The sequence below is a fragment of the Mus caroli genome, chromosome 1 (genome assembly GCF_900094665.2).
Source record: "Mus caroli chromosome 1, CAROLI_EIJ_v1.1, whole genome shotgun sequence".
Classification (NCBI taxonomy): Eukaryota; Metazoa; Chordata; class Mammalia; order Rodentia; family Muridae; genus Mus; species Mus caroli.
The window spans coordinates 179,684,592-179,697,534 of NC_034570.1; the positions used below are offsets into that span (position 1 = coordinate 179,684,592).

Consider the following 12,943-nt stretch of genomic DNA (forward strand, 5'->3'; position numbering starts at 1 on the left):
CAGGAAGACAAAGCTCAGCCAAGCGTTTCCAGAAGGTTCCAAGGGGAAGCCTGCGAGAGGCCAAGTCCAGTGCCAGGGAGGTGCGCCCAGGCCAGTGACCTCGCCCTGCACCTTCCCTCCTGCCTGCTGTCTTCCTCCAGTCACTGTTCTGTGACAATAACTGCAGATGGAAGATGACTAACCCACTCCCGGGCAGAGAACGGGGCTTGAGGACCGCCCCCACCCACAGCATCCTCATAGACATCCAGAAACCAAGGCTTCAATGACTGGCTCTTTTATTTTCTTCCTCGGTCAGCTCCACAGAGCATTCCTACAGGCACAGAGGGAAAAATCGTTACATCTTTAAAGCTCAGTCTGCCCAAAATATATATTCTGTGAGCTCATGCCATGGCCCTTGGAGAGAAGGCAAGCACTGGAAATGAACTTAAGGTCAGAGCTGAACGTGAACCTGAAACATAGCACGGCAAGGCTTTGCAGAGGGCTGGGGTGACCCGTGAGGTCGGAAATATTCAAGTCCTGTGAGTGAGGTTGCAGACGGAAAGCTGGGGTGCAGTCAGTGGCTCTCAATCTCCTGCTTGATTTCAGAGATGTATGGATGGTCCTTGCCGTGAGCTACCTCCATGATGGCAATGGCCTAGGGCAGAGCAAAGGACATGGGGTGGATGAGCCCGACATCTGACATCGCTGCTGCCTGTCCCACAGTCCCAGCCTACAGCACCCAGCCCAGCAGGGGTGCATGCTGCCAGTCAGTGCTTCAGAGCCTGGCGGGCAAACCACCTCTCACAGGCTCCTCCTCACCCTGCAAACATACTCAGGAGAGACAAAGAAGGGCTCACGTCGTCCCCACACGCTCTGAACCCACTGTCCTAGGCGTTATGGACGCCATGGTGCATTCCAATGGTGACCTAACCAGGTGCTCTTCCCTGGTGTCACTGAGAAAACAGATGTGACATCAACAGAAAACCACACAGCTCACACTTTATCCTAGTGGGACCCTGGGCCTTTAATCTCCACAGACGCTTTGGGAGATGTGGGGACTGGGCTAGTCTGTGGCTGCAGTATTTATTTATTTGTACAAAGTGAAGCAACAGACCAACTCTGAAGTCACACTGTGCTGTTACCGTCCATGTAAAACACAAGGAGATTCCATATCTCAGGAGGTCGTCTTCATGCCTCCATATTTATAAGCACACCTGTATGCGAGCAAGCACGGGCACACGCAATAGATGGTAAACTCGTGGGAGTCCCTGCACTTTCTGCATAGGTGTTTCGGTCCCAGCATGGCTGATGAGATTAAAGCTTCCAGCGTCAAAGGTCCTATATGAAGGACCACCACACACCCTAGACTCCTCAGGTAACTCGGAAAGGCTATCTCAATACTGTAAATATGACTGGCTTTGATGAATGGGGGGTGGTGGTTAAGTTCATTTTAGAATTTCCCCAGGCCACGCAGTCACACTGAGTGGCTCTCCAGATCCAACCCTTTGACTTTAGACTAGGTATTGGCCTCTCGGTCCTAAGAGGCAGGCAAGTGGAGAGTAGAACTCTTTTCACAGCAATCCTAGCTCAGCCCTCTTGCTACGTGCACTCCTATCCAGAGGGCCTGGGCTAGACCAAGGGTAAGGCTCAGTATCGGGTACCACCTCCACCTGCTGAAAGCACCCCAGGATGACATGACCAGAGGGGAGTCCACAGCAAGTCACCCTCAGCTTCTGCAGCCACTGGCCTCCCAGGGCACAAGGGCACATGAGAAACAGACCTGACTAACTGCTTGGACACCCGGCCTTAAGCCCCAAACGTACCTTCTTCAGGGCCTTCTCGCCGGCCGCTTTGTTTTCCAGACCCATGTACAGTCTTCCCAGCTTTAGCCACATGGAAGCCACGTTGAGGGAGTACACGGGGTAGTGTTTACTGGGAAGGAAGAGATGGCAGGTCACCATGTCAGAGTCTGCCGGGCTCTCCCCAAAGCCCACCCGGTGCCGGGTAGAGTGTGTGGTGGGCTAGTGTGCACTATCAGAGGCACTGTGAACGCCCCGCCACCGTTTCCTTTTGGATGAGGCTGCATCAAAGCTGATGGGGAAAGCTTACCGTGAAGCGTGCATCAACACAACTTCAGCCCTAACCCAGACTCCTCTGTTTCAGCTGTCCTCAGACCAAGGCGCCAGGGAAATGTCAGAGCAAATGTTGCTTCCACACAGACGGCAAAGAGGCCTCCTCCCTCCCACTAGGCAGACAGGTCACATGCATGTGCACACTCACATATATTTGAGGGACCCAACTGTCTGCTAAACCCTGAGCCCTCTGATTTCTTGGTCTGTCTGTCTTGCTCTCGCTCTCACTCTGCTCTGCTGTCTAGCAGAACTGTGTGTCCAGTTCAGGTTTTCTCTCTGGTTTAAACTCAGGTCTGCCTGATGGAGTCTGCTCAAGAGCGACCCATTTTTCTGGGAACAGAGCCCAGAGCCCAGGATACAGCCGTTGTGGGTGAGTGAGTGTGCAAATGTGGAAAATGTGCATCCTCCAGGCCAGTGTGCTCTATTCTGTCTATGCTGACACTCTGTCCCAAAGACTGAAGACAGAATTCCCAGGCAGGAGGAGGCGTGCTGCCTACAGGAAGCCTTGGGTTGTGTAGCGCCGACCACCGTCCCCACAAATCTGAGGCCTGGGATGCTGTCTGCCTGGGTCCCTCTCTGAGAGGAAGGTTTGAGGCCAGAGAACTTCCCCATCCTTCTACAGGCCAGGGAAAGGTCAGAGGTCTCCAACTTGGTTCATTCCAGGAGCAAGTTTGAACACCTGGTGTCCTCTTTGGCTCCCCCTGCTGGCTATCCAGAGCACAGTGGGTAAACAGATGGCAGAGATCAGGGGATGTGGGGGCCGACCTCACTGCAAGTTTCCAGTCCTCTTAGACTCACCAGGATCACCAGGCATGTTCTGGGGGAGGGGACTTCCAGCCTAATGCTCACACTGCTCCATAGCTCATCCCCCTAATGTGCAGGCCTTGGGGAGCTCTGCAGTGAGGGGTCTAAGCCTCCGAGTGGCTGGCCACACAGGATGACAGTGCTGTGCATTCCAACCTCCCACATTAACGTCTGGTGACCCGCTAAGATGGGCCATTTCTCTGGCTCAGCCATTATTTCTACAAATGGGAATCTCATCTTGTTTTATTTGACTGAGCAGGAGACGACAGTAGCCACGGCCAGACCGTGAGTCCTAGAGGCTGGTGAAATGCAGCTGGGATTGCAGTGTGCAGAGGCAGCAGGCAGTGTGTGGGAGGAGGTTTGGGAAGCCCCCGCCCTCTGCCTCCACTCACCAGGTCTAAAGTGTCACTTAACACAGAAGAAGCAGGTGGCACAGATGTGAACGACTGACTGACTTCTGTGGGTAGCCTGTGACACTGTGCCTCAGGAGGGAGCTCCCTGGCAGGACAGAGGAGGCCAGCTTGGTGGGGAGAAGCCCAGGACCTGCATGCAGATGTGCCCACCCCGAGCAAGCCACCCAGTTCCGCCCGACGCTCACCTGTACGGCTTAATGATCTTCTGCCCGTATTTCAGGGCTCCCTCCCAGTCCTGCATGTACAGGCAGACGCCCATGGCCTGGTACATCATGTGCAGCATGTACACATTGCTGTCCTCAAACACGGAGCTCATCTTCTCCTGGCTAAGCTCGCAGATCTCCAGCAGCTCACTAGGGGGTGCTGAAGCGTCAAGGAAAACAGGCAGCATCCCAGGTGGGGTGGGGCATCCCAGGCAGGGGCAGGCTGGGCCATCTCCTCCCCTCTACCCACCCCTCCCCCCTCCCTCCCTCCCTCCAGGGTAAAGTATTGATGGGGAAAATGAAGTCAAGGGAATCAAAATTCCCTTGAAGAAACAAACTAGGGAAACACAAAGAGAGGCCTTCTTGGCCCTGCGGACGGACCAACAGCTAGGATGGAGTCCTTCATCTTCGCTAAATTCAAATCCTCATCCAGGCTGGGGGCCTGAGCAACCCAGTACCTCACGTGAGGAAGCTGTGCCGGCACAGAAACATTTTCCAAGTACAGAGAGCAACCCTAGCCCAGGCTCCCAAGAGGTTTCTTGCATTAGGAAGCAATGTGCCTCAAGGGCCTCAGGGTGCAGGCTGCCACTCTGGCTGTTCAGGAGGCCAAGGAGTTAGGAACTCAAGTTCAAAGCCTGCCTGGGCTGTGGAAGGTGTTCACTATCAGCCTGGACCATGCCCTGTAAACACGACATGTTTCAAAATAAAACCTGAAGACTTCAAGCAACACCTGAGTTACTGCCCAGCCTACCATCCTCCTGCTACGCACATGCTGGGCATGTGCAAGGCCTTAGGTTCAATCCCTAATAATGAGAGAAGACAGAAAGATGGGGGTGGGGGGAAGCAGGGCAAGGAAACAAAGGCTTCCTCTTCTGCCCTCTGGGATGCAAATCCTAAGAACACAGTACTGTGGAAGAACACGGATTCTGCTGACCAAACCCTAGTCCTGCCACCACAACAGTGTCCCTGAGACGTGGCCGTGTAGCTAAGGAACTCTTCCCTCATGGGCTTGGTAGCAATGGCCACTACCAGTGTGCTGTGGATGGGGCTGAGGTGAGGAACATTCTTAGCACTGTGCCTACCTATACTAAAACATCAACAACATGGCTCCTCCGGAGGTAGCCTTCCCCCATGTGGCACTCCTGACCACTTCAGTCTAGTGAGGACAGTCGCTCCTGGCAGAGCCAACACCCTGCTGTGGGCCATCTGTTTTCCCACGAGCACACAGGAGACCATCTTCCTTTCAAAACTTTACTCCTCCCCTCTACTCTCTCTTCCCGGCGTCCCACCACACCCCGTCAGTGAGACACGGTGCTGTGCCCGTGGCAGGCCACACAGAAAGAAAGGTTATATTTGTAGTGTTTGGCCCTCCGGAACTCCTCGATGACATTGCGTGCGTATCTGACCATGTCTCGGATGGCTTCTGCCTGCGGCGGGCTGCTGAGCTTCCGGACTTCCACCTTGGCTTTGTCCTGAGGGGGAAACCACAGTGTGAGACGCCCCCTCATGGGGTGGGGGAGCTGCTCAAATCATCCCTGTGTCCCCACAGATGCAGAGGTTCTGGGTCTAGGGGGAACCCCACACTCTGTTCCCCTTTTTATAAAAACATAAGGTGAGTTTCTGACCAGTCTTCTCTAGGCAGGGTCCCAACTCTGTTTTCTGTGGGCCCATGTCTGTCTGTCAGTCAGGACAGAGCAGTGAGCAGGGCTGGCCCTGAAAACCGACAGAGTGTGCTGTGTAGGACCTGGTGACAGGTTCAAAAAGCCTGAGCCCGACTCCCAGATGCCTTTCTCCTCCCATTTCTTTGGGAAGCACTTTGTGAGTATGTGTGTACATGTGCATGTGTGTGCCTCCCTGAGTGGAGGCCAGAGGTCAGCTTGAGGTGTCATTCCTCAGGTGCCATCCACCTTGGTTTTGCGCACATGCACGAGTGTCAGGGGCATGCCTTGGCAAAACCAGGCAGGGCAGAGGAGAACATGTGCGCTGTGCTCTCACTCACCTGTCACTGAACCTGAAGCTACACTGGTAACCAGTAAACCCCAGACCCCCACAATCTTCTCTCTACACCCGATACATACTCACTCCAGCACTGTGGTTACAGGGACACAGAGTGACATGTGCCCTTTTTTATGGGCACTGGAGATATGCACCCCACCCCAGCAATCTCCTCACCCCCACCTTGCTTTTTGAGACACACTATCTCTGTGGCCTGGACCCCATAAGCAGGTTCCTATGGCCTCCCCAAGCCCCTCCCCGCCACAGTGCTGGAATTGTGAGTTTACTTCATCTTATCTGTCTTTTTGGCATGTGCTGTGGAGACTGAACTCAGGCTCCTGCAGAGACAGCACTTTGCTGAGGCCATCTTCACAGCTCAGGTGACTTTCTAAGAAACGGGAACCCAGCAGGTCTCCCACTGGCACAGCAGGGCCTCGTCTATCTGGATTCCCTCCGCCTGACTTTGTCACACCACATGGGTTAAAAGGATTAAAATACCCGCTGTGTTGGGAGACAGGTCAGGGGAGGCTGGGGAGGGCTCGGAGCAGGGACCCTCTTCTGTCCCATCAGTGAACTGACCTTATCCTTGGTCGTACACTCCCGGCACTCACAGGTAAAGAAATAGGAGTCTCTTAGCCGGTCATTCCTGTCTTCTGTTGGATATAGCAGGTCGATATAGCTGGTGAACACCTGGGGGGTGAGAGCCAGAGGTCTGCAATAGGGAACGCAGTTCCTACCTCTAGCACGGCTTTGCCAACCTCTGAAGGAGGAGCGAGGCCACAGGCCCAGCAGAGCCACCACTGAGGGTCAGTCACACTGATGGTCACATGGCTCACTGTGGCTGAGAGGCTGTGGAGCTCATTTCCTTGAGGTGACCAGAAGGTCTATAGGCTAAGTCCCTACACTGACAACTAAGCAAGAACGACCCTTCACCTTTCCTCACCAAGGATCAGGCCAAGGCTGGGCATGCGCAGGGGAGAACAGGGCCTTAGACACCCTGATCTGCTCACCCTTCCTCCTGACATCACATGGTTGAGCAAGGGCTGGAGGCTGGGGCAGCTCTGAGTGGCTCCGGGGCCATGTGGCACACATGGCTTCCAGGATGCACAGCAGCAGCTGTGACCCTGCTGGCCATTGGACACAGAAGCAGTCACTCTGGGTCCCATTGTTCTCTTGGCTTTGCCTTTTACAGAAAGGTCTGGAAGGAAGACCTGCAGCACCAGCCCTTCTGGGTATGCACAACATTTTGACAATGCAGTATGATGCCTTTATGTATATAGCTCTCACTTGAGAAGCATACAATCGAGTTTTTAAAAAAAATTACAAAGACGTCATAATATTTTAAATGCATTTATGAGTTTGTGCTAGAGGGACTTTATAGCTATCCTTGGACACATGTGGCAGTATCCATCACCTATTCATGGGGACAGGGATGCCTGCATCCCACACAACCAGGCACTGTCTGAAAGTCACCAGCCTGGCAGGATCCATGGGCCAGCCAGGCAGTTGGGGACATCAGTACAGGGCTAGGTGCTGTGGTAGTAAGTGACTCCTGACTCAAGAAGCAAGCCTGGGGCATATGTTGGTTCCATCTAATGCCAGGAATCTAGAGGGCGAATAACCCAGGAAGGACCAACTTCCCCAAACTGAAGTTACGTGAACAATCCGTGTCAGCCAAGACAGAGAAGCACCCATCTACCCTTCCCTGGACAGGTACACAATGCAACCAACAAGAGCCTCCAGAAGATGGCGACAAAGGCCACCCCAGCTGCACCACTCAAGGCTCAAACAGCCTGTCCAGGTCATTAGCCTCTCTAGGTAGTCTACCAGCCTGGCCATTTCAAGTTTAAAAGAGGCCTCAAGGTCATCTCCACAAACCCGGTCAAGACCCTCAACATCCTGGCTCCACACTGGATCCCCACCTCATGCTGGATTTAGAGATGGGGTGGAAGGAGGCTTGAATGCCAGCTGTGAACTGCTAAAAAACCTTCCAGAGAAATCAAAGCTTGCGTCACATAGCACTGGGAATTCTACTTAAAGTTTTAAGTATTCAGACACGTCCTTCAAAACAGCATTGCGGGTTCAAAACTTAACCCAGAAAGCATAGTCACACACAGCAACAGACAAGAGAAGTGGTTCAGGGAACAGGTGGTAAAGAATGTGGCTCTCTCTACCTCCCCTACAGCAGGGAAGGAAGCTGATGGAGCCTCCTGCCTGACAGTGCCTCTGCTTCCTCATCTGGGCATGTGACTGGCCACTTCTAAGAAGGGGAACGGGAAGACAGGCCTCGTGGACTGTGCCTCTTTAGCTCCTGCCCGGCTGTTCCAGTGCTGTGGTAGTTGACACTGACTGGCCGTTGACACCGACTGTCAGCTGGACAGGTCTGTATCACAGAGCGAGACCATTCTCAGACTTGCTGCTTCTGTTGGGCATTTTATCACCACGAAAACAGTAACGAACACAGGCAGCAATGTTTTAGAGCTTTGTGGGGTGTTATGGAACTCACTAGCCGATTGTCTGACAACAGGGATACCCAGACTGTAAAATATGAGATGAGAACGTCATTGCAGGAGGCTAGAGAGAGAGCGCCAAAGTTAAGAGCATTTGTTCTTACAGAGGTCCCCAGTTTAATTCCCAGCACCCACTTGGTGCTGTAACCCCAGAGGCGTGCATATACAAGCATGCAAAGTAAAACAATGAATTTGAAAAAAAAAAAAGAATTTAATTCAAATGTATTTCTTGCTTCTATCTGGCCAAAGAAAATGACAAGCACCCATGTATTTGGCAAGGAACATCAAGCCAGGTCCCAAATCTGGGAGGTAACCGAGAAAGGGCCCCAAAACAGACAGTTTAGCTGTACTCTCACCTCGTCTCCTGGGTGGATTTCCTGTACAGCTCTGACTTCTGCCAGGGTCCCTTTGTAGGTCACAATGACATTCGGGCAGCAGCTGTGATTCATCAATGCAACACTGCCAATCAAAAGTGAAAACTCAAGTTGTCTGAAAGCCGTGGGCTGGCTGTTGAAGTGACTTACTGCTTACTGTTTGGTGAGTAAGAGGAGCTGAGCCTGTGTAAGACGGTTAAAAGTATATAGAGAGCCAGCTCAGACTACCCTGAGAGCATGTTCACTGAGCATTTAGAATAATACCTAGCCTTTTCGTTTTGTTTTGTTTTTTTAAGACAGGGTCACCAGTAGCCCTGACTGGTCTAAGAATTCACTATAAATTCACTCCAAGACCTTGAAGGCTTGATCCTCCAATGTGTCACCACATCCAATTTATGCGCTTTTGGGGCCCAGACCCAGTGGTCTATACATGGTAGGTGAGCGCTCTACCCTATCGAGCCACATCCTCAGCTCCGATGGCTGGCATGGCACTCTTTTCACTATACTCAAATATGAAATCTGATCTCTAGCTATAAACGAATAACAACTATCCGAAGTATTCCGTCTGGACAGACAGACTCACAGACAATGCCTGCAGCTGGGTGCTCCCACGTACACACAGGTGCAAGACAAAGGGGCTGTCCTTTTGTCTAAGTGGATCATTTCTCAAACGTTCCTTTCAGATGTTGAGAAATGCCATCTGCTTGGGGGAGGATGGGCTGTGATCCTCCCACCCCCTAGGGCCCCAGAGAGGCACCTCAATCTCCAAATCTGGGAAATTGGGACATGGCCGCTCCTGCTGCTGTCTGCTTTTTAGGGACAGTGACAGGAGAGAGACTCGCCTAGGTGAGGTGCTTTGAGCTTTCTGATTATTTCAAGGTCAAAGTTCTGAGAACAGAAATTTCTCAACTACAGGGGAAAGTGCTTGATCTCACAGATGCTGCCTTTGAAATCACGCATTGATGTGGTTTCAGTCCCAAAGGATTTTTCCCCAATTAAAAATGCCCAGAAACCAGGGCTTATGCTCTCCTGGGCATGCCTGTCCGTGTCACCACTGGGAAAACTGGCACTGCCTGGCCCATGAGAGACTAGAACCCTTCTCTTACTTGCCTCAGGATTTAAAAAAAAAAAAAACCAAAACAAAACAACAAAACAAAGGGGTCCCAGGACCACTGAAGGTTTCTGCCCCATCATGGTGTGTCTTGGAAAGACGCAACCCTCCTCCATCCTGCCTGCTAGAGGGCTGAGCAGAGCGGGTGACGAGCTTCACACCTGGCACGAACCGGTAGCCAGTTCTTGTTCTTATTCCTGTGGAGGGACGTCTCTACCTGATACTACAGCCTACTTAGGTTCCTACAGGGACGCTTAGGGCATCAGGTGCTGGGATGTCTGCTCCGCAAAGCTCCCAAAGGCGCAGGTTAAAAGCAAGGAATAGCAGGTTTCTAGGACCTTCTTGGAAAAGTGCTAGGCTGTCTCTCTAAACAGAGGTAGTGGGGATGGCAGTAAAACAAACAGGCAGGCAGCTCAGGATCCACAGTTGTCATTTTTGGCTGCCATGGGACATGGTGAGGTCTCCAATCCAGACATCCTCAGACATTCATAAACAGCCCACAGTGCAGAATTCAATGGCTTGTCTGGGCTGTCTTTGCAGAGCCCATGCCTGTCCTTTTCTCTGTTCTCTTCCCAAAAGTCTATGAGAATCTCTGCCAAGAGGCACTCTGGACCTCTCCACGGTTCTGCCTGCAGCTGACCTCACCTTGGCCTAAGGGCCAACACCGGTACTTTTTCTCTCTCTGGAGAAAGCTGCCCAAGCCAGGGTCTGCTCACTCAGGCCCCCTTCTCCTGACATCCCTGATGCCTGCAGCCCAGCAGCAGACACAAACACCCAGCACTAGCACATGGAATGGCACGTGAGGAGCAGCAGGCATCCCCAGGGGACTTCAACAGAACCCCAAACACTCCCACCCTCTGCATCGTGGAATGATGGTGTGGATCTGTTCAGGATGCACAAAGGTTTCCCTGGCTCCTCCTGTGAAATAGGGACCAACTGTTCTGGAATTTCCACATGATCTCGCTGGTCTTTCAGGAATTACCCAGATATTCCAGAAATCAGGAGGGGGAAAATGCCCGATAATGCTTTGAAAACTTTCTCTAGTTTACTATCTCAGCCTAGCCTCCCTCTAAACGATGCCACTCTCCACTGGTATTTTCCAAAACAGGTAGATGGGCAGGAGTTCATACATTCTCTACCTAAACCACGGTTAGTCCTTGCATGTGCAATTAATGTCTCGCTTTGAGCATAAGAAACAAGATCTCCAGACCCGCAGCCCAGCAGAGAGCACACTTCCCAGCAAGCCACAGGCTTCTCCGCACTGATACTTCTTCACAACAGCTCTGGGGCTGGCGGGATGTCTCCGCCACCGCTCTGCTAACTGCCACCTCCAGATCCTTAAGTGGAGGGGAAATATTTTGAAATCTGACAGATTAAAAAGCTGTCTTAATTCACTTGGAGTTTCATGTCTGCCACACACAGTCAGGTGGGTTATGTAAAGAAAAAAAATCAAATTAGTGTTAAATAAGTACAAAGGGAAAGAAATGAAGTCAGACTTAACCTACTCAGGAAATATCGCCGATCCCAAATGGGAGAGCTCTTCATCTTCAATAGTGAAGCCATTACAGTTCACCTGCAGCGAAACAGGGGGTGGGGGGTGGGTGGGGGGAGATGAGGGGTGGCAAGGGGAGGAGGGAGAAACTTCCAGTTACAGATTCCCCACCCCCAATCATCAAAGGCATGCAGGTGTTCCTGTGGCCAAGGCATCCTTTGTCCAAATAAAATTCACCTCACATCTTAGTGTATCAACAGAGAGAAGCAGACATGCTGGGTCAAAGCTCCTCTCCGTGCGCTCAGAGAGCTCCTCAGAGTTAGAGTGGCCTGGGCACACTGGGGTCCTGTGATGGGGCTTATGGGACTGAAACCTTGTCCGTGTGTCAGGAAGTCAGGCTGCCTCCTGGGAAGAGCTCCAGTGAGACCACGGAGTGTTGTGTGTGTGTGTGTGTGTGTGTGTGTGAGAGAGAGAGAGAGAGACAGAGACAGACCCCATCTCCCAATCATACGCTCTTAGAAAAGGAAACTTGTAACCCAATGTCCACCTCAGTTGCTGAGGTGGTAACTTGGAAGCCTCTCCTCACCTGTGAGATGGACTCTGGTCCCTTCCTCTGAGGGCAGAGGAACGGAGAACCCTGACAAAGGCAAGGAGACTTCAGCCAAATCGATCCCTGTCCTTTTCTTGCCTTTGAGATCACTGCGGGTCAACGGTGGTCAGAGTTGGGCTGGGGAGAGGGCTCAGCAGAAGGTGCTTGCCTTGCAAGTATGGGGACCTGAGTTTGATCCCTGCAGTGTGCACTTATAATCCCAGCATGGAAGAGGTGGAGACGGACAGATTCCTGGAGCTCCTTGGCTGGCTGGCTGGCCTAACTGGAGAGCCTCAGAACCCAGGACAGGTCCATCTCAGGACACCAAGTGGACAGCTCTTGAGGAAGGACATACAAGGTGACCTGAGGCTTCCTCCGTGCGCACACACACACACACACACACACACAGAGGACTAAGTCAAGGAGAACAGGCTGAGAATGATGGCTATTCACGACAGTTCTGGAGATGTCTCTTTTCACACACAGTGCTAAGCGTGACAACATGCAGGGCACTTGACAGAGAAGGACAACCACGGCAACGTTTAGCCTGTGAGAGACGACAACTCCATAGGTGATCGTTATAAGGACTGGAAACCTCAGGCCTGGAGACCCAGTGTCTTCTCTTTCTAGAAGCTGAGGGAGCAGCCAGAGTTACTGTCACGAAGCCGGGCAGTGGTGAAGGCTGAGGTGGCTGGGCCCCCATGACTGACTTGGTCCCTCTGCTTCTCAGAGGCCCCCACCTCCTCCCGCACTTGGAGACGCTGCCACAGCTCAGAGTTTTTTCCGGTGAGTACTGGATATAGTATCTTGCTAGTGTGAATACAGCAGCCTACCTTACAGCTGTGAAAACCAGGGATCCCGGGTGCACATGGCTGAGTGACTGTTCAAGGATGTGAGATATGAGCAGCATCAAGGGAGCCCGGCGGGGCACTCTGACAAAGCGTGGCTTCTGCACACCAGACTATGCTTGCTCCTTTTAAAATTTTTTCTATGCCTGAACTGGGGTGGTGGGCGCGTGTGTCCATGTGTGCTTGTATTTGTGAGTGTTATGTGTGCATGCGTGTGTGTGTGTGTGTGTGCACGTGTGTGTGTTTGTATGCATACATGTGTATGCTTGTGTGTGCATGCACACATGCCCGCATCTGTGAGTATGTAGGTTCAAGGACAACTTCAGGCATCAATCCTTATCTTCCACGTCGTCTGAGATGGGGTCCCATGTTTGCTGCAGCAGAAGGCAGGCTTGCTGGCTTGCAGGCTTCAGAATGCTCCTTCTCTCCCTCTCCTACTGCTGTAGCACCACTGCTGGGGTGGACTGGTGCTCCTGGCTACAGCTACCTGTAT

At 52.3% G+C, this 12,943-nt stretch overlaps 1 protein-coding gene across 1 annotated transcript in view; it reads right to left on the reverse strand.

The window, feature by feature from the left end:
• Positions 1-258: 258 nt before the first annotated feature.
• The window catches only part of Smyd2 (SET and MYND domain containing 2), a 41,251-nt gene continuing 28,566 nt past the window's right edge, over positions 259-12,943 (reverse strand). Inside the window, exons 6-12 of the mRNA XM_021167841.2 lie at positions 11,027-11,094; positions 8,393-8,495; positions 6,106-6,216; positions 4,883-5,003; positions 3,514-3,688; positions 1,803-1,911; positions 259-634 (exon numbers count right to left, since the gene is read on the reverse strand). Of these exons, the coding sequence (XP_021023500.1) occupies positions 554-634; positions 1,803-1,911; positions 3,514-3,688; positions 4,883-5,003; positions 6,106-6,216; positions 8,393-8,495; positions 11,027-11,094 (768 nt within the window). The 3' untranslated portion in view covers positions 259-553. The remainder of the gene's footprint in view (positions 635-1,802; positions 1,912-3,513; positions 3,689-4,882; positions 5,004-6,105; positions 6,217-8,392; positions 8,496-11,026; positions 11,095-12,943) is intronic.